Source organism: Arvicanthis niloticus, chromosome 3 (genome assembly GCF_011762505.2).
Source record: "Arvicanthis niloticus isolate mArvNil1 chromosome 3, mArvNil1.pat.X, whole genome shotgun sequence".
NCBI classification, from domain to species: Eukaryota; Metazoa; Chordata; class Mammalia; order Rodentia; family Muridae; genus Arvicanthis; species Arvicanthis niloticus.
Genome location: NC_047660.1, coordinates 47,312,125 through 47,332,057, shown reverse-complemented (window position 1 = coordinate 47,332,057; position 19,933 = coordinate 47,312,125). Strand labels below are relative to the sequence as shown.

Sequence of the window (19,933 nt, the reverse complement as noted above, 5' to 3'; positions counted from 1 at the left end):
CACACACACATTCTTACTGGAATAATTCTGAGTGTATGTTTCTCTTATAGTAGGAGCCTAATAAAGAAAGTGGTATAGGAATCAGACATAGTTTACAGATTAGCATAGAAGTGGGGCTGGTGAGACGGCTCTGAGGGTAAAGGCACTTGCTATGTAAGCTTTGTGACCCAAGTTTGTGACCAGAACCTACATAAAGATGGAAGTAGAGGAGTGATTTCACAGTGTTCTCCAATTTTCACATGAGTACCATGGCATGCTCACTTAGGGACACATGGGATAAATACAATTTAAAAGATCACATATATATATTTTAAAAAACATGTATGTATGTATGTATGTATGTATGTATTTATTGTATAGGAGTACACTGTAGTGGTCTTCAGACACACCAGAAATGGGCATCAAATTCCATTACAGATGGTTTTGAGTCACTATGTGGTTGCTTGGAATTGAACTCAGGACCTTTAGAAAAGCAGTCAGTGCTCTTAACTGTTGAGCCATCTATTGAGCTCCTCATATATATTCTTAATTATTGTTTCCAAATATAAAATTAAACCACATCACAGGACAAACAAGCCCAACAGTGAATATAACTTTCCCTTTGAAAATTCTCCAAGCATTAATAATTTCCAAATTGCATATTTTCTGCTTTCCGTAAGTCACGGGAACACAAAAGTTTACTCACTGTAATACTGTCATAAATTTTTCAATGGGCTTTAAATGACTCCACATTAAACAGTATCTATCTGGCTATTAGCTGGTAGTTGGGGTAGGCTTTTGTTTTTGTTTAAACATAAACACAATGTTACTGTCACATGCACGTATACCCCCATACACATCCCATTTGGGATCTTGACCTCACAGAATGACAATGTCAACAGGACTCAGAAGGTGGTTACAGAGCTTCATTAACTGGCATCTACCTTATGAAATTCATCTATCTATCAGGCCTGTGGTTGATTACTGCATTTCACGAAGACGGGCAGTAGGAAAGCATTAAGTAGGGAATCATGAGAAGCAAAGTTGCTTGGCCAATACTAAGGGACAGGGACATGGGCGGGGATGGGGGCGGGGGCGTGGACAGGGGAGGGACAGGGAGACAGACGGGAGGAAATAGGCACCTTTGCCTATTTCTGCTTTCTTCATATTTTGTTGAATAAAACGATCATAATCTATGCATTTCATGTTCCACCTTCTATGACTATTAATGGGGCAGTGAACATTTTCATGTAATTTTTAAACAGGAAATATGATTCCAGGAGCACACTCTCTTGTTTCTTTTAGCTGTCAGTGGAAAACTTCTATGGTTAACAGGTTTGAAATTTTTCACTTTGTATGAATATGCAATCTTGTCATAGCCTTTATATGAGCCATTTATAATGTACATACACATTTTTTGTAATAGTTGAAGTGTTTAATCTTTTTTTTCACACTCCAGATTTTATCCCACTCCCTGTCCACCCTTTGACTGTTCCACATCCCATACCTCCCCACAACTCCACGAGGATATTCCCCCTCCCCCAGCCCCCACCAGACCTCTCCACTCTCTGGTGGCTCCAGTCTCTTGAGGGTTAGATGCATCTTCTCTGACTGAACCAAGACCTGGCAGAACTCTGCTGTATTTGTGTTGGGGGCCTCATATCAGCTGGGTATATACACCTTTTTAATGTAGGCCTTTTCTTACATATTTTCTAACTTGTGTTATAAAGACCTGGGAAATACTCATGTTCTCCTTGTCTCACGCTTCACTAAGGAAGGATCCCTTTCAGAACACTCACTCCACGATGAAGTTAACACAAAGCCTAAATGAGAATGACAAAATTCTACATGAAAACAGTAAACAGCAAGAAAACACATGAGCTACTTACCACTGGTTTGACAATGTTGGAAAGAAATGCTTCAAATGCTTTAGTTTCTTCATCTTTTTCTTTAAAAGAATTAAAAAAAAAAAAAAAAAAAAAAAAAAAAAAAAAAAAAAAAGAACTTGAATACTTGAATGCAAAGTTCTCGTCCTTTCCTTTGGCTGTTTTCTAGAATTTAATCCCTAGTCACACACAGGCGTCCGCAGCACAGTTTATCTGCTTCATTTCTGTTGTAAGTGTCACTACCACTCGCACCATGTGCATGTGGACATGCAGGTATGCATGTCGACGCCACCTAACATTGCTGTTCTTACACAGAGTGCTCGCTCACGCTCACTCATAATGGAAACGAACACCCTCTCCTCTGGAAGTCTGCTTGCCATTCTCACATCATCCTTTTCATTGTTCTGCTTTGGACTCAGTGCAGTCTAAGATGGCCTGGAATTCACAACTTTCCTGCCTCAGCCTCCCAAGTTCCAGGATTACTGACATGCACCACCACACCTGGCTTTAACTGGTGAACTGAATACTTGACCACGGTCGCCCAGATAGATGCAATCTGCTGTCATTCATAGCAACCACTGACAAAAAAACAGAACAAAACAAAACAAAACAAAAAAACCCCTTTAGCTCAACTCATTTGGGACATTAGTACACAAAAGGATATTCAGACAGTCTCAAAAACTGGATTTTAGTGAATGTTAACATACAAATCATGAAGCCATTAAAGCATTGATTAAAATGTGCAGAATGAAAAAGAAGATGGAGGCGAGCATAATGAACACTTTGATATTGCTCTCGAAGCTGAGTGCATCCTAGTCGCTGTCAAACTGATCAGCTGCATCATTTGATAACTCAACACAGTAAGAATTAGGAGTATCACGTTAGACAAGTACATTCAAGGACTAAGAGAATTAAGCTGTTAGTATTCGTGAAAAGGCGTGTTAGTCTGCCTCACAGGCACATTTGATGAAATATAGTATGGTCTACCTTTAGAAGTTAAAACAGGCAACAGTATCAAGGAAATCTATGGAAATTAAGATAGGCATCAGTGAGAGGCTTAGCATATAGTCAAAGTACCTGGCACAAACCTCACACTTGAGACAGGGAGACAGGCTACTGTTAACCTGGCTTATTATATTTACCTATAGACTTGAGTCTACTACATGATAAAAAGTAGTGTTCAGAGTTTATATGGTGACAGTCACATGTTAGGAGAAGGATCCAAAGAAAAGGTAAAAGTTCTGAAGCAAAGAGAAGGAGAATACTATAACTATGGAACATGCAGAGAGGATTGGTTAATGACATTACTAGTTATCATGTACTCGTATATAAAGAGGATGGGAAAATAAAAGGCAAAACAGCCTTATCAAAGGACCAGAAACGAGAAATTACATCTTGGTTAGTCAGTTTTCCTATCAAAAAAAACTTCTCAACTAGTAACATTTATGATAATGTGGTATTACTTAATTGAAATTTCCAAATGCTAAAGCAGCTATCTAGCAGTCATTAAGATTATAAAACATTTCTCACAGTTAGGGAAGGAAGTACTAGGCTATGAATTTATGTGGTCCAGGATGAGATGGCTGAAGGGTGAAGATATAATTTTAGCAGTTTAAATGAAAAATATAAGAAACACTCTTGTCCAGAGTTACCTTCTATTTCTGGGTCAACTTGTGTACAGCCTCTCCCTCGCCCCGATCTGTTTCTTGCAGATCCTGTGTTCACACCACTGGTGTTCTGCCCTTTTATAAGTCCGTTGTGTTCACTTATGGGAGAAGGGCATTTCTGAGGTGATGGTGGCGGGCTGCTCATTTTATCTTTCTGTGTTCCTTGTCGATCCTTTAATTTTTTCTGCAAACGTTCATATGTTTTACTAGATCTTTCATCTCTAAAGTTGGACCTGCCATGTGTAGAGTGGGCATCTAGAAGAAGTAAAACACAAGTGTTAAAAATATCACATTCTCCAAATGGATCTGTCACAATAATAGTATAGGCAGTAAGCCTATCATCTCATATAAAATTTATTATAAAATATTATGAGTAGTAATTCTGCAAAACAAAGCTATTTCGAATGTCTCCACTAACAGACTCAAGCTTTGTGGCTTGGTTACAGTTCTATGTAAGTTACCACAGACATTTCTTTCCTTAGCCATTTTCCCAACTATCTATCTGAAGAAAAAGCGCAGTGGTCTGTGGCCGGTGAATAATAAGATCAGGCTGACCTGGTTACAGCTTTTCCTTCGATGTACTGTAAGCTATTATCTCTCGACCTCCTTCAATCTTAACCATATAAAAACCAGTCTAAGTTATAATTCTAAAGCAAAAAAATCATCACTGAAAAAGCTACAGAAGTTAGCAAACAGAAATTAATTGGAGTGTTAAATTTATGTTTTAATTTTCTCTCTGAAAATATGTACTCAGGAAAATATTTAAAAGCCTAACAAGTCCCATTAGCAGTGCTTTCTGAAAATTAGCATAATATTCTTGAAATGAATATTATAAGGATATACAGGATTTACTCTTCATATGAACCAACAAAATTCTCAGAAAGAAACAAAGGAATATATTTGTATGACCTTGGTAAGACATAAATAATATAAACAAAGCAAAATAAACCGAACATTATTAAAATTATGACCTTTTTTTTTTTAATCAGGGATATCACAGGAAAAGTGAAAAGACTGTGGGGTGGGGGGTGGTGGTGGTGGTGGTGGTGGTGGTGGAAATACCTGCAAACCATGGACTTGATAACATAACAATGAAATGTTAATTCTACTAAAGAATGAATATTTACATAGCCAATGAGCATCAGCAAAATAAGAAAAACAAAGAAATCAAAACAAAAAATGAGATAAAATTCACAAAGAACAAGAAAGTACATTTTAGCAAGGATGTGGAAAAACTGGAACCCTCATATACTGCTGATAGAGATAGAAAATGGGGGAACCAGTAAGCAGACAGCATGGCTGGTGCTATTCACACATGCCCCAGCCCTTCTACTCAGAAGTATAAAACGTGCTGGCATTGAGATCTCTGTATGTTTGCAACAGCATCACTAACAGTCAGTTGAAGTATCAAATGTCATCAACTAATGAATGGATGGTACAAAGTGGAATGTGCACACAAATCTCAACTTCCATCATAAAGCATGCTACGACATAGACGAACCTAAGTTAAACCCCAAGCAGAGAATACCACATCTTACATGACTATCATAAATGCCACACATACACTGCTACATGCATGTCAGCGAAAAGTTGGAACAGGCAAAACACAGAGACAGAGTAGCTGAAGGGCTGGCAAAAGAAGAAACACGGACAGAATACTTGACAGGTTAAAGGGTTATCTCTGGGATAGCAGAAAGGGCTTAGAAGTACAAACCCCTCATCTAAGAATAAGAAATCTGAAATGCTCTCAAGTCTGGAACTTTGAGTTCTGATAAGACACAAATACAAAACTGTTGTGGATAGCCCCAACCTCGTGTTTTGATGGTAGTTCCACTCCTGGGAGGGGCTGCAGAGGAGTGAGTATTGTGAACCTTCTGTCCAACTGAATTTGTAAAATAAAGGCTAGAGCCAGTGATTGGGCAGTAGAAGGGGAGGTGGAGAAAAAGGCTTAGGAGAGGAGTCGGAAGAGGAGGAGCTGGAAGAGGAAGTTGACAGGAGAGAGAGGCTACAGAGGAAGGGGGGGGAGGAAGGAGGAGGAGGAGGAGGAGGAGGAGGAGGAGGAGGAGGAGGAGGAGGAGGAGGAGGAGGAGAACGTGGCCTAGAAAAACCGCAAGTTGTAAGGGATCTCATAGCTGGGGAACAGAGTAGTGCAATGGTAAATCTGCCCAATCTAGGCTTGCAGTTATAATCATAAGTATTGAGTTGTGTTTTCCTTGACCGGACTTATTTGGGTCGGAGATTTACCACAACACAAAACATCACACCTGAATGGTGATGGGCTGTGCAAAATTATTAAATATTATATGAAAATTATCATCAGGGTATGTGTAAGAGAGTTTTGTGTTATAATTACTTATATCCTGTTCCTGAGATATCTTGTGTATTAGTGTACATGTGCATGTAAAATATCCAGATTTGGAAACACTTCAGATAAAGGATAATCTGTAGAGAAAAAAATATAAATTTTATTCTTTGTAGAATACAGTAAATAGAAAATTACACCAAAATACAGTTAAAAAGGCCATCCAGAGAATGTCCCATCTGGGGATCCATCCCACATACAGTCACCAAACCCAGACACTATTGTGAATGTCAAGAAGTACATGCTGACAGGAGGCCAATATAGCTGTCTCCTGAGAGGCTCTGACAGAGCCTGACAAATACAAAGGTGGATGCTTGCAGCCAACCATTGGACTAAACATGGGGTCCCCAATGGAAGAGTTAGAGAGAGGATTGAAGGAGCTGAAGGGGTTTGCAACCCCATGGGAAGAACAAAAATGTCAACCAACCAGACCCCCTAGAGCTCCCAGGGACTAAACTACCAACCAAGGAATATTCATGGAGGGACCCATGGCTTCATCTGCGTATGTAGCAGAGGATGGCCCCTGGTCCTGTGATAGCACAATGCCCAGGTGTAAGGGAATGTGAGGACAGGGAGGCAGGAGTGGGTGTGTAGGTGGGAGAAACACCCTCATGGAGGCATGTGGAGGGGGAATGGGTTAGGGGTTTGGGGGGGGGGGAGGTTGGAGGCAGGACCAGGAAATCGGATAACATTTGAAATGTAAATAAAATAAAATAAAATAAAATAAAAAACAATAGAATCTTAAAAAAAATGGCTAACATTATGTGAGAACTATACTAGTACCCTTTTAAAAAGTGTAGTTTGGTTGCACAGATGCATTTACATTTTATCTATTCAAGAAAAGATTGTCCATGGAGAAAATAAAGACTATGTTATAACAGAGTAGATCTGAGAGAATTAAAACCACAACAGCTAACTAACATGACCTTTCAGGGACAATCCTTCGGAGACTCAGCTCCTCCTTCTTCCGTATCTTGGGAATGTTACTGGGGAAAGACATGAGCTAATGTATTTATAAGAACAGTGTACAGTCAAGTCTGACCTCCATAACAGTATGGCTACCAGTGAATCCAAACAACATGTGAGTGGGAAGGAAATGTTGACTGACTAGAAAGCAGCACTGTCAGCTCCTCAGACCTAGAGTCACATTCCCTCCCGAACAGAAAGCCTTGAAGGTGAGCCTGTCTTCCACCATCCTGAGCTGGTCGGTGCATTTATGGCCTTCACTTCCTTCAGAACACTGTGAAGTCTAAGTGTGCACATTTTTACTTAAATTGAGGCTGCTGTAGGTATGTTCTAGCAACAGAACAGGAAGGAGTATCAGAAAGGAGATTCTCAAAGAAGATATAAAACTTGACCTACAAGTAGAAAGGTATTGTTTAAAAGCATAGCAAAGAAAAAAATTATTGAGTTGTGTATGTGCACGCATGTGTGTGTACATTGTCTTTTTAGCAATTTATTAACTGAAGGCAACTTTGGGCTTCTCAATTCCTCACAGAATCCAGGAACTTTTTATAGTAGCATCACAGCCTTTAAGGTTTAAAAAAAAAACCTAACTGTTTAAAAATCTCCTTAGAGGAGACCTGTCGTCTAACACGACCCTGCTAAATAGTCTGTCTGATGTAAATTACATCCAGATTTTATTTACTTAACTGTTTGTTGGAGACCTGTTGCATCATGAAGACAAGGTTCCTAAATAGTGCTTGGGGAATAAAAACGCACTGTGCTATCATTACCATGTATAGTTACCTTTGTATGACACGAAGCAAGCATCTTTTATGTCCAAGTAAGGGATGGCCACAACAAGGCAGGGATGTTTGAGATATCTTACCTACATCTGCATATACTTGTGAAGACTGATACTGTGGCATATACTGGGTTGCCATGTCGCCAGCTCCAGTCACTGGTGAGTACATATGACGTGGTGGAGGGGGCATCATGGTTGGGACGGGAATGAAACCAGGCAGAGGAGGATGTGGGGAGCGGTGAATAACTGTGTGGCCACCAGGATGAAACTCTGGTGATTGTGGAACCACAACAACTCTCCGAACACCATTGTCTTCAATAACCTATAAAATGAACATCAGGTTACAAGTCTCTTCGAAGAAAATAAATGATTCTCTTCAAATGTACTCAAGTAAAAACATGTGGACTATTAGGATTCAAAAGACCGAGAGTAAGCATGAAAAAATGTACTCAACACATTAGGGACTAAATCAGCACTAAACAACAAAGCTCTTGCCATATAATACGAATGTTATCTAAAGCAGATCTTAAAACACCAATAAGAATGACTACACTCTGCATGAATGCTGAGCTGGGATACTGGGTATTTAACTTATGTATTAGATACATTTGGTGGTTTGGGCACAACGGGGTCAAGAATTTCATTTTCTATACCATAACTGAGGGTGGATCGAAAACAAGTTGTAAGAAGACTAAAGAGCACCAGGTATCTTAATAAAAGTATTTGTGGCATTACAGCTTAAAATTACATTCCCCCTTTTCTAGAACTCAGCAGGGTGGGGTGATGTATACTTGAAATCCCACTACCTAGTGAGGCAATAGGATCCCAGGGTTCCATGCCAGCCTGATCTACACAGTGATATTCTGTCTGAAGAAACCAACAAACCAAAAAATGCTCCCCACCCTATACTGCCACATTCTAAACTATTACAACTCTGATAACCAATTTTTAAAAAAATAATAAATCCCCTTTGGATCTCACAGGACTTTTAGGAATATGAGGGCTTTAGGACAGACAAGAATACCTAAAAGGCATAAGATTTTTAATCTCAAAATTAGGAATCCTTTCACAACCAATGGTTAATAATATATCCAGCATTTCAGAAAAACAAAATTACACAAAAATGTTCATTTAAAAACAAATTCTTTTATATTTAAGGACGGCAAGTCTTGTATTTGGTAAGTATAACATTTATATGGATACAGATCAACCTGAGTCACTTTCTACTGAAGTGTGATAGGATTTCTCAGCAACACTGGACTGGAATACCAAATGATTTCACTGTTTATATGTAATCTATTTAGATTATGTATTACACAATACATGGTATTTCTATGTAACTGCTGAGTCTGCATTGTATCTGCTTTCCAGTGAAATGAATGCCTCAAATCTTCAGGCAAATATACATCATGTACAGCACATGGAAACAGATGCATCTAGAACCCAACTTGAAGGGAGTCTGGAGTGGTGTATACCTTTTTCAGCCTCAACCCTAAAAGAACGCACATTAGTGAGATCTTGAAACAGACTGAGTGAACAAGACCCCAATGTCTGCCTGCCATGGCAGCATGCCCATCATTATTCATCTCACTCCTGATTCCTAGAAGACAACTCACCCTGAAAGGATTTCTAGTTTTCAGTATTGTTCCAACTGCCTTTCTCTGCGTTGTGTCTTTGTGTGGTATGCATGTGTGCACATTCTCATGTATGTAAGGGTGAAGGTATATGTGCATATATGTGTCTCCGTGGAGGCCTGAGGTTAATGTCAGGGATCTTAATTATTCTTCCACCTTATTATTTTGAGGTGGAATCTCTTAATCAAATGCAAAGCTTGCTGACCATCCAGTCTATTAGCCAGCCTCCCCTGCTTCTGCATTCCCAGGCATTCCTGTGGTTTAGTCCCCCTGCTTCTGAGGCAAGTGCCAATGAGCCATCTCCACAGCAGTCAGCCTTTCTAATCTATTTTTCTTCTTCACCAAATCCTACACTCTAGCTGCAGTGAGAAGGGTCTTGAAAATGACTTGTCGTTCTGTAGCTTGTCCTTCTGTTGAAATTATTTTCCTTTTCATTTTGTTTCCTCTTAATCTACAAACAGGTGAATCCTATCTATCCATCCATATATCCAGATATAACATTATCTCTTCTATTTAAAAATATTTTTGTGCAAAACAAAGAAATGGACATAGTGTATTTTTGTAGCATAGTGATATAACCTAGAGTTGTCTAATCTGTTCGCCATGCTCTCTAGAGAACATTTGGTTGTGTCTGGGGACATTTTGGGGTCTTTTGGAGTACAGAGGTCAAGAATGCTGCTATTTGTCTATTAACACAGGGGATGAACCCTGTGTAAAAATTACCCAGAGAAAATATCTACAGCAGCAGGACTGGAAATCTTGCTACAACCTTCTATTTGATTGGATTATTTTGGCTGCTGAATTGAGACTAGAGACATGAATGACAAAAGTGAGGAAACTTCTGAAAGCCACCACTGTTGCCTAGGCCAAAGCTGATGGTGGACTACTGTAGGCTACAGTGTGTGGGTCAGGGTCAGGCAGGAGGGGTTTACAAGTGGCCCACATACGCATGTATTTAAAGGCAAGAACTTAGCTGATGATTCCATGTGGGAAGAGAGGATAAGACTGTGCTCACTAACTGTGATGAGCAAGGCTGGGGCAGACAAGTTAAGAGTTTATGGGGTTTAGTATTCAGAGTTTTAAAAAAGATTCAACGTTAAGAATTTTATAAATTTCTAAGCCATCTAAGTGGTAATGTTTACTAGACTAGTAAGAACCAGTTTGCACTTCCAGAAAGATCAAAGGACGGCCTGTGCAGCAGGAAGAAACCACAATTCCCTTGTAGAGTTTAGAAGTTTGTTAAAATGAAGGCTCAACCTGTAAAAAGCTAATAGGTCAGGTAGATGGACAATAAGAATTGACCACCGATTTAGCTAATGGGTTATAAAACTGTGACCCCCCATGAAAACAGTTTTGGGAAATTGAGGGGAAACTGGCTGGGGTGAGTTTAAAAGGGGAAGTAGAGAGGACTAGAGCTCACAGCAGGATTCTGGAAGTCTTGCAAAGGGGAGACAACAGTGGACAAATACAGAAACAGGGTGATGGCTGTTAACAACAGTAGACTGGAGACATTTTATTTGTTTTTCACTGTTTGTTCATTGCAAATTATTTAATTCTTACAACAATACTGTAAATTAGATACTATATTATCTCTATTTTAGATGAAGAAATGCAGGCAGAGAGATGTTAAATAGATTGCCCAGGGCCATACAGGTAGCAGAGTGTGGGTACTGAAGTGAGAATTCAGGCAATTTGACTCTAACTCCAGATTCTTACTAAAGCAGAGGCCAAGCTGAGGATAGTGGAAAGTTATGACTAAATGGGTTCCTGGCTTTAGTTTTCATCATGTGAAGAGTTCTGTGGATGACGGAATATGAGCGTATTTGGAGTCACCGAGCCCTATACCTAAAATTGTTAAGTTGGTAAAGTATGTGCTACGTGTTTACCACAATTACAAAAGGAAAATTGTAACAGCAGAAATGCCACTGGGAAACACAAACCAAACCAAACCAAACCAAACCAAACCAAACCAAACCACCAACACAAAAGCAACGAATATCTGTACCAGAACCAAAAGAACACAGACCACTTCAGTACTTTAATGAATGATTTAGGAGGCTATAACTTCAGACCGAGGCCCAGAGACCTCAAAACTGTTTCAGGTCTCCAGAGGCCTAGCTGTTAAGAAACAGCCAGCATGGAGACACTGAATTTCACATCAGCTGGTCCTCCAGCTGGAAGGAGTAGAGTAAAAGCAGCAAGGTAAGTAAGATTGTTAATAAAAATTAAAACAGATAAGCAATTCCTTAACTACAGGTACCATCTAATCTTAATTAGGCAAACCCTTATTTCTTCCATTGGAGGCAAAAAGGTTGTGCTCAGAATTTGGCATTTTATTCTGTAATATGTGTTTTCTTGGCCTCAGTGACCAATCTTTCTGTTTTGTTTTTCTTATTACCTGAAACAGTACTGGATTTTTTGAAAAAAGAAATGATATGTATGATTAGAAATATAAACACTCAGTTCAATTAGAAAGTTCATGTCTCCTTTTCACTCATCACCACACTGACTCTTAGGTGACTTTCTCCAATCTTTGCTTCCTTCTCAGGCTTGACAAACTCTCCACCTTGAAGTTTTAAATGATAAATACTAGTTAGTACTTGAGCACCCTGCCAGGAAATCTCTATTTCCTGACACCCAAGTGCTTGTATATGCACAGGCACACCAACAAGTCAGCACACAGCCTCCACCCTCTTGTCCTCATCTCAACTCCTGTACCTTTTCTTCTAGTCTTTCCAGACCCCAGCTCTTCCCGGGAGGGAGTCTGGCTGTTTTCCAAAGACAGTATCGGGATCCACTAGGATGCAGAAGCTTTGAAGAATGTACTGATTCACCACTGGCTGCTGACAGAATGTAAACTTAAAAAGCAAGCACAGCTTAAGAGTAACTTGAAACTTATAATTAAGCTAACATGGGTCTTTCCCCCACTTTACAAAATCTACAATCCTACAGGAACCTTCTCATCTGAACCACTACCTCCATGGCATTAAAACAAACAAAAAGATTAATGGCTAAGGAGGGTCTGCTTTATATCCCAGGCTAGCTTTGAACCTGGTCACCCTGTTTCTACCTCTCAAGCCCTGAATTAGTTATGAGCTACCATGTCTGTCTCAAGAAGACCATGTACATGTGGAAGTCAGTTGCTGACATGAGAGGTTTTCCTTAACAGATATATGCCCACTCTATTTCCTAAGGTAAATTCTTTCACTCAAGCCAGTGTTCTCCAATTCTGTTGGTCTAGCTACTCAGTTTGTGCTAGGGAATCTTCTGTCTCTGTCTTCAAATGCTGGAATCATGCCTCATTCCTCCTGATGATGATGACTATTGTTGTTATTTTTTATGAAGGTGCTTGGGGATTTAACTCTGGTCCCCAGGCTCGTCAGCAAGCACCTTGACTACTATGCCATCTGGTAACCCAAGGAGATTTTTTTTTTTTGAAAGTTGATGGGTAAGTTTATTTATTTACTTATTTATTTTTTACTTTTATTGGATATTATATTTACATTTCAGATTTTATCCCCTTACTCTATTCCCCCCACCACCCAGAAACCCCCTATCCCATCCCCCGTCCTCCTGCTTATATGAGGATGTGCCCCCACCTAGCCCCCCACTCCCACCTCCCAACCCTCAAATTCTCCCCCACTCGGTGTTCAGCCTTCATGGGACCAAGGATCTCCTCTCCCACCTATGCCTGACAAGGCCATCCTCCTCTACATATACAGATGGAGTCATGGGTCCCTCCCTATGTGCTCCCAGGCTGGTGGTTTAGACCCTGGGAAGCTCTGGTTGGTTGGTATTGTTGCTCTCCTCATGGGGCCACAAACCCTTTCAGCTCCTTCAGTCTTCTAACTCCTCCACTGGGAACCCCTTGATCAGTTCACTGGTTAGCTGTGAGCATCTGCCTCTGAATATGTCAGACTCTGGCAGATCTCTAGGGAGACAGCTATATCAGGCTCCTGTCAGCATGCACTTCCTGATATCCACATTGGTGTCTACCTTTGGTGACTGCATATGGGATGGATACCCAGGTGGAATGGTCTTCAGTTGGCCCTCCTTCAGTTTCTATCCAACACTCTGTCTCCCTATTTGCGCCCCAAAGAGGATTTTTGATGATACCATCCAGGAATTACAGTCAGGTATTTTATAAACTTTTCAGTAAGTCATTAACTTCATTACTAAAATGCTAAGGTAGTCCATGCTGCAATGCAAGGCTCTTAAGAAATAAGTTCGTATTTGTAAGTGAGTTGCAGTTTCTTCTGTTCTTGTCATCATTTGCTTTGTTAAACTTTACAATTCTCTTACTTTGTTCCCCCTTTGCTATCTTAACTTCTCTGGCAAATATTTCTGCCTCTAAGTTGTATGTCAGTCTCTTATAGCCTTCTCTTTCTTGTTAAGGGGCATGAACAGCTTATTATTATACCCAACAAAAAGGACAGACTCTAGAGAGTATCAAGGTATACATATATATGGTCTTGGCTTACCGACCACAAAGCATCTTTTCTAAACAGCCTGTCTGGTTTGAAGCTTTCTTCCTACTTTCTAAGGGCAAACATACTAGAAATCTAATAGCTGAGGTTGTTCACAGTGTAAAACGCTAAAAGGAGACTAGACAGTGGTTATTAATATGTGTGCCACTTCATTTCTGCCAAACCAAACAACCTTCATTTTCTTATAGCCATACATATGCCTCAGTCTTTCCTTCTACTCCTGGCTTCTCGATGTGCTAGCATTACACTCATGTGTCAGGTTTTGGACAACGTGTCAAGTGCTTAGCTGTGAGTACAATGTGGATCTTCAAACTGGGGTGTGTTAACTGGGGATAATGAGAACATGAGCATATAGTCTTATTGTACACTTACAATATTGCCAAAGACTGTATTTCTGTGTTTGGATTATCTCATATATATACTTCAAACTAATAAATTCCCTAGAGAAAATCTTGATTTTTTTTAAGTTAAGATAATAGTAATAAACTCACTAGTTTCCCACAATCCTTCCACAAAGATTATTATTAAAATTCATTAATTTATTTGACAAATATTTGTGGGACACATGCTATATCTGAGTACAAGAATGTAAAATTAATTAAAAGGCAACTCCTATCTCTAAGGAACCTAAGATCTTGTGGAAATAACAGAAAACTTAGTTTCTCCCCATCTAGGGAGTTAGAACCTCAATCTGGAGATAATGGACTGACTTCTAAGTATTTATTATGCTAGCTGTTTGGTGTTGAGGATAGAGTAGCTGGAGTCCCTAAATGAGCTGGGTAACTTTGGCCTCACTGTCTATTTGTATTCAGTTCTACCTGCCTGTGCACTCATCCTAGGCTTTGGTATACTTTCATTTTTGGGCACCTGCAATGGCAGTTTCTGTTTCTAGAATCAGTTTTCAAGCAATAAAGGCAAGGCAAATGCCTATCTTTCTTTAGACACAGCTTAACACCTTCCCCAGGGCTTGCTCTGCCATGTTGTTATGGAACACATGCCAACTCTGCCTTTGCTCTCCTTGTAATAGACTCATTTGTCTACTGACTATGCTTTTTGTTTTTGTTTTTCTTTGGTTTTTCGAGACAGGGTTTCTCTGTGTAGCCCTGGCTGTCCTGGAACTCACTCTGTAGACCAGGCTGGCCTTGAACTCAGAGATCTACCTGCCTCTGCCTCCCAAGTGCTGGGATTAAAGGCGTGAGCCACCACCGCCCAGCGTGACTATGCTTTTTGTTTGCTTCTTCAAAACAAAAAACCAAACCAAACCAAACCAAACCAAACCAAACCAAACCAAACCACCTTTGTAACCTTTAGGGGAGGTAGAGTCTTGCCTCTGTCATTCCCAAGGATGGCTGATGCATATACCACTGCATATCTGTACAACGCTGTTGTATATATAACAACTGGGAAACATTAATCAACAAACATAAACACAGGTATGCCAATAAAGACGACTAAAGGCTTGAAAAATCTGCTTCTACACTCATGATTGAGTGAGATGAGAAGGTTGAGGGTTGTCATAAAAACAAAGTATTGTAAGACAACAGAATAGGCTTGGCACAGGGATTCATTCCTCTAATTGCAGTACTGGGAAACAGAGTCAAGCACATCATGAATTCAAGGCCAGACTAGCTACTCAGTGAGAACCTATCAAACAGTAAGCCAAAAAAAAAGAGCCCCAAATAAACCACCACTACCACCCCCAACAAAATTCAAACCACCACCGCCTCTACAAGAATACCCCATAACTGGAATAACTGTCCCACTCATGTTTATGTGAGCAGCATGTCACTCAGTTTGGCAATGACCACACTCAGTAAATGTTTGAACTGAAGTATGCTTGAGAACGGTGTCTGTGTAAGTGAATAGAGTTCTGAGGAAGAGCAACAGAGCATGTCAGGCATAGGTCTGGAATACAGCAGTGACAAGTTAGTTAAGCCTATATAGAATGGGAACTATAGTAAATGGAGGGCTCAGTGCGTTTAAGCAGTGACAGTGACCAGAGGCTAATCTACAAAGATTACAGGGTACTTCTTAAATATACAATCTTGTGTCTTCATCTCATTACAAGGAGGGCACACACAGTCAAGAAAGCTGACATGCTCAAAACCCACCAGGCAGCAAAGGTTTGAGATAAAGGATCCAGCTTTTCTGATAGTCCAGGCAATGCCTATCTTCCCATATCAATTTCTGCTGTCACACAGAGGAATGTTTCATAATCTAAACAAGAATCTACCACAACAGCCTACTGATATTCTGCTATAGTCAAGGAGGAAGAAGACATGGTTTGAAGAGCACTTAAATGCAAATTCACTTTCTAGAAGAGACTGAGTATTCCCTAATAGGGACTTGATTCAACAAGCACTGAGCACAAAGAATCTCAGTAGTGGAAAACACTGAGCATCTCAGTGCTACAGTTTGATTCCATTTCCAGTATATGCAACCTATCTATACTTAATTCTTTAAATTGGCAATTCATGTGAGATTTTGTTCAGGTGGCACTGATCTCAGTCTCAGGACTGCAGGGAATGGCTACAGTGTAAACAGTAATGATATCCCTCAGTCCTCAGGGTTGCAGGAAGGGAGGGCTTCAGTCTGGATTACAGTGATCTCCTCAGTCGCAGGTCTGCAGGCTTAAGTGCTCTTCTATGGGAAGCAGATATAGTATCAAACACATGCAACCCAGCCTCTTAGGAGGCAGGAAGACTGTAAGTCTGAGGAAAGCCTGGGCTAGAAGGAGAAATGGAAACAAATTCTATTCACCACAATGTGTCCACGTGATAACTGGAAGTACCCAAAGGCTGTTCTATGAAACAAGCTGGAAGCACTATCCTGGCTTACTTAAAGTCATTCATCTAAAGAGCTCTGTGTAGGTAACTTAGTTACACAATTTGCATATTCAAGGAGACAAAACACTTCTTTTGTTATTTAGTGCCCAAAGGCAACTCTGAGTGGTGAGTACTACCAATGTATTCTTCTCTCCTTCCCAAATATAGTAAAATATTTGAAATGGACTTACAGATGGTACTGCTCTGGATAATATCCAGATCTTTAACTGGATTATTTTCACCAGAATCAATGTCAAGGAGAGTAACATTATCTACCTATCTACCTACAAACAAACAAACAAAGAAATACAACACCAAAAGCATACCTGTGGGGCATATCCAGGAGGCACATAAATAGGAGGCACGGAACCATTTGGGGACATCATTGGAACCTGAGCAGGACCTGAATGGGTTACAGAAATGATGTAATAATCCATCAGTGCTTAGCAAGGTGAGGCAGAGAACAATAGAACTACTTCACCCAAGCTAGACATTAAGCTAGCAGTGGCTGTAATCTTAAACCATGGAAAGAAATTAAGATTACCAAGTTTTTATATACCATTTACTTTATGTTTCATGTAACATTTTACTATAAGTTATATATAATAACATATGTAAGTTTTTAGTAACATTTACTTTATGAAATGTATGTATTATCTTTAAGTACATCTATATTTCTCAAACTTGCTCAGTTCTTATACTTATGGGTAACACTTAGAACCTAAGATTTACAGGCTTTCCAACATAAATACTTAAAGTCAGTTTATAATCTCAAATCATTATTTACTGTACAAATACCCCACGTGACTCTAATGATTGTGCAAGTAGGAAAATCAAACTGAACTTTGTATTAAAAAAAATCATTAGAAATTGAAAAGGACCTCCCCCAAACACACATGCACAAAGGCAGAAGAGGGAGTACTGAGAGGAGAACAGTGAGGTCTTTGAAGGGTTCTTAAGAGTAAAGACTTGTGCAGTGTAGAGTGGTCCTGTCCGTGGGGTTAAGAACAGTTGGAGGAATGTACATGTGCATTTACTCTGAGAAAAGTTTGCTTTCCCGGAATACAGACACATTCCAAACAATGTAAACTTCATTTGCGTTCTATCTTTTACTTTTATGGTGTCATCTTTCCAGATAACCTTTATAAATGTGATCTTATTCTTATCCTTTCTGAGAATAAAATAAGTACTCTTAGAAGTTTTATTCTTTCTAGAACAAAACCTCACTTAACCTTTTAGAAAAATACTTCATGTGGATCTTTTCTCCCTGTAACTTTAGCCTGCAGTATTCCATATGCTCCAGTTTTTAATCATTTGAAAGAAATAATTCTTTTCTAAGAAGAAAACGAATCAGACAGATTTAGTGAAAAAAATGTCTGGGGGGTGTGTGATCTCTTTTACAGGCAGAAAACTGGCTGGTGATGTGAATGGCACCACTGGTCAGGGCCACTGTGACTGAGAGGCAAGCGGGTCTCAGCAAATTCAGATTCCAGTCTCTCTAGGGAAGGGTGAGGGGAGGTCAAAGCAACCTGGGGTGATAGGGGGCCATGAAGAAAGAGAAAAGAAAATGTTGGGCTGGAGAGATGGCTCAGTAGTTAAGAGCACTGACTCCTCTTCCAGAGGTCCTGAGTACAATTCCCAGCAACCACATGGTGGCTTATAACCATCTGTAATGCTTTCTTCTGGTGTGTCTGAAAAACAGCTACAGTGTACTCACATACATAAAATAAATAAACCCCCCCCCAAAAAGAAAATGTTAAATGGGCTTCAAGAAGAAAATGACAATCATGACAAATACGGGGAACTGAAGAGAAAGGGGAGGAAGAAGAGGAAGAGAAGAAAAATGAGAGGAGCAGGAAGGGAGGAAACATTAAATAGAGAAAAGGAGGGAAAGTAAAGGGAGGAAAAAAGAGATGGAAGAACAGGAGGGAGAGCAGGGCTGAGGTGGTTACTAGAAAGCAAGCAGAGGGAGTGCAGACTACTGTTGTATACTGTGATACCTACACAATGTCAACCATACTCTTGTCTAAAAGAAACCTGGAAAATGCATGGAGCTGCACTGCTCAGGCCTGGCCTGCAAGTGTTCTACAGCTAAGTAACAGCACAGCCTCAGAGTAAATGAAGGTCTTCCGACTATTACCTTAAAACTATATTTTATGTGAGTGTTTTACCTTCATGTGTGCTTGTCCATGTGTGTGGTGCCTGTGAAGGTCACAAGAGAGTGTTGGATGCCCTGAACTGCAGTTATGGATGGCTGTGAGCCACCATGTGGATGCTAAAAACTGAACCCAGGTCCTTGTTTAAGAGCAACAAGTGGTTTTAAATCCTGAGTCACCCTCCAGCCCCTCTAAAATATTATCTTAATTATAATTCATGAACACTATTATAAGCCATGTTTTAACATATTTTTTCTCTTCATAATCATTTAATCAAGCAACTATATTCAACATTGACCATTTTCCAGACAGAAAATGAGGCAGAAGGAACTTAAGTTTGTCCAAGGGGTATAGCTGGAATTTAAAAAGCTAAGAGTTTCATTTCTCAAGATACACGTCACATGAACATTGAAATGCTACTGTCAGTAACTGCTCAGAGTCATTAGGTCTTGCCCCTAAGGAAATTAAAGCTACCTTTGATTTTATTTCCTTGAAAAACACAACAGAAAGCAGAAACACAATTCTAAATTTAAGTAAACATTACCTATTAGTTTGCTAAATAGTACTTGTGAGAGCCTCTTTAAAATCTCTACACAGAAAGGCTTCAATTCGAAACAAATATCTGCTCTCTGGAGAAGGGGACAGTTGTACACTAATGGTCATTTTATTCATTAAGTCACATAAGCCAGTAAACAAGCCTTCTAAATTGTAAGATCCATCTTAGACATTATTTATAAAATGTGAAAATTGGCTGAGAATCTGAGATTGTATTGAAAATTGTATTTGTTTGCTTAATAGCGGAAATTAATGCTTACTGAGCACTGATTATGTGCTAAGCGTAGACTGCAGGCTCTTTGCACCCACTGCAAAGTTTAATCTTGTGTCAAGTCATTAATGTTAGACAGAGATTGATGAAGAATATGTAGAAATGAAGGAAAGCAGAACCGTTCTTTAATCAAAACAATTAAAACCGGTGTTTTGTTTCCCTGTGGCTATTAGAGCAGTAACTTTCAGGTGATGCACCCACAGCTCCTATCTCAGCCTCCTTAATGCTAGGATTACAGCATGTGCCACTGTACTCAGCTCACAGTTTACTTTGATAGCTGCTGAAGCAAGTCATCATTCAGTTTCACAAAAGATGTGATCACTTTGACTACTTAAGTAAATTTTCTAATTGGGAGGCAGAAATG

At 39.7% G+C, this 19,933-nt stretch overlaps 1 protein-coding gene across 7 annotated transcripts in view; it reads right to left on the bottom strand.

The window, feature by feature from the left end:
* Positions 1-19,933, bottom strand: part of Fndc3a (fibronectin type III domain containing 3A) — a 149,651-nt gene that overhangs the window by 31,595 nt on the left and 98,123 nt on the right. For all 7 annotated transcript variants that reach the window (XM_076930751.1, XM_076930749.1, XM_076930748.1 and 4 more), the window contains 4 exons: positions 16,914-16,990; positions 7,726-7,963; positions 3,518-3,787; positions 1,869-1,927 (listed from right to left, as the gene is read on the bottom strand). In XM_076930751.1, the coding sequence (XP_076786866.1) occupies positions 1,869-1,927; positions 3,518-3,787; positions 7,726-7,963; positions 16,914-16,990 (644 nt within the window). The remainder of the gene's footprint in view (positions 1-1,868; positions 1,928-3,517; positions 3,788-7,725; positions 7,964-16,913; positions 16,991-19,933) is intronic.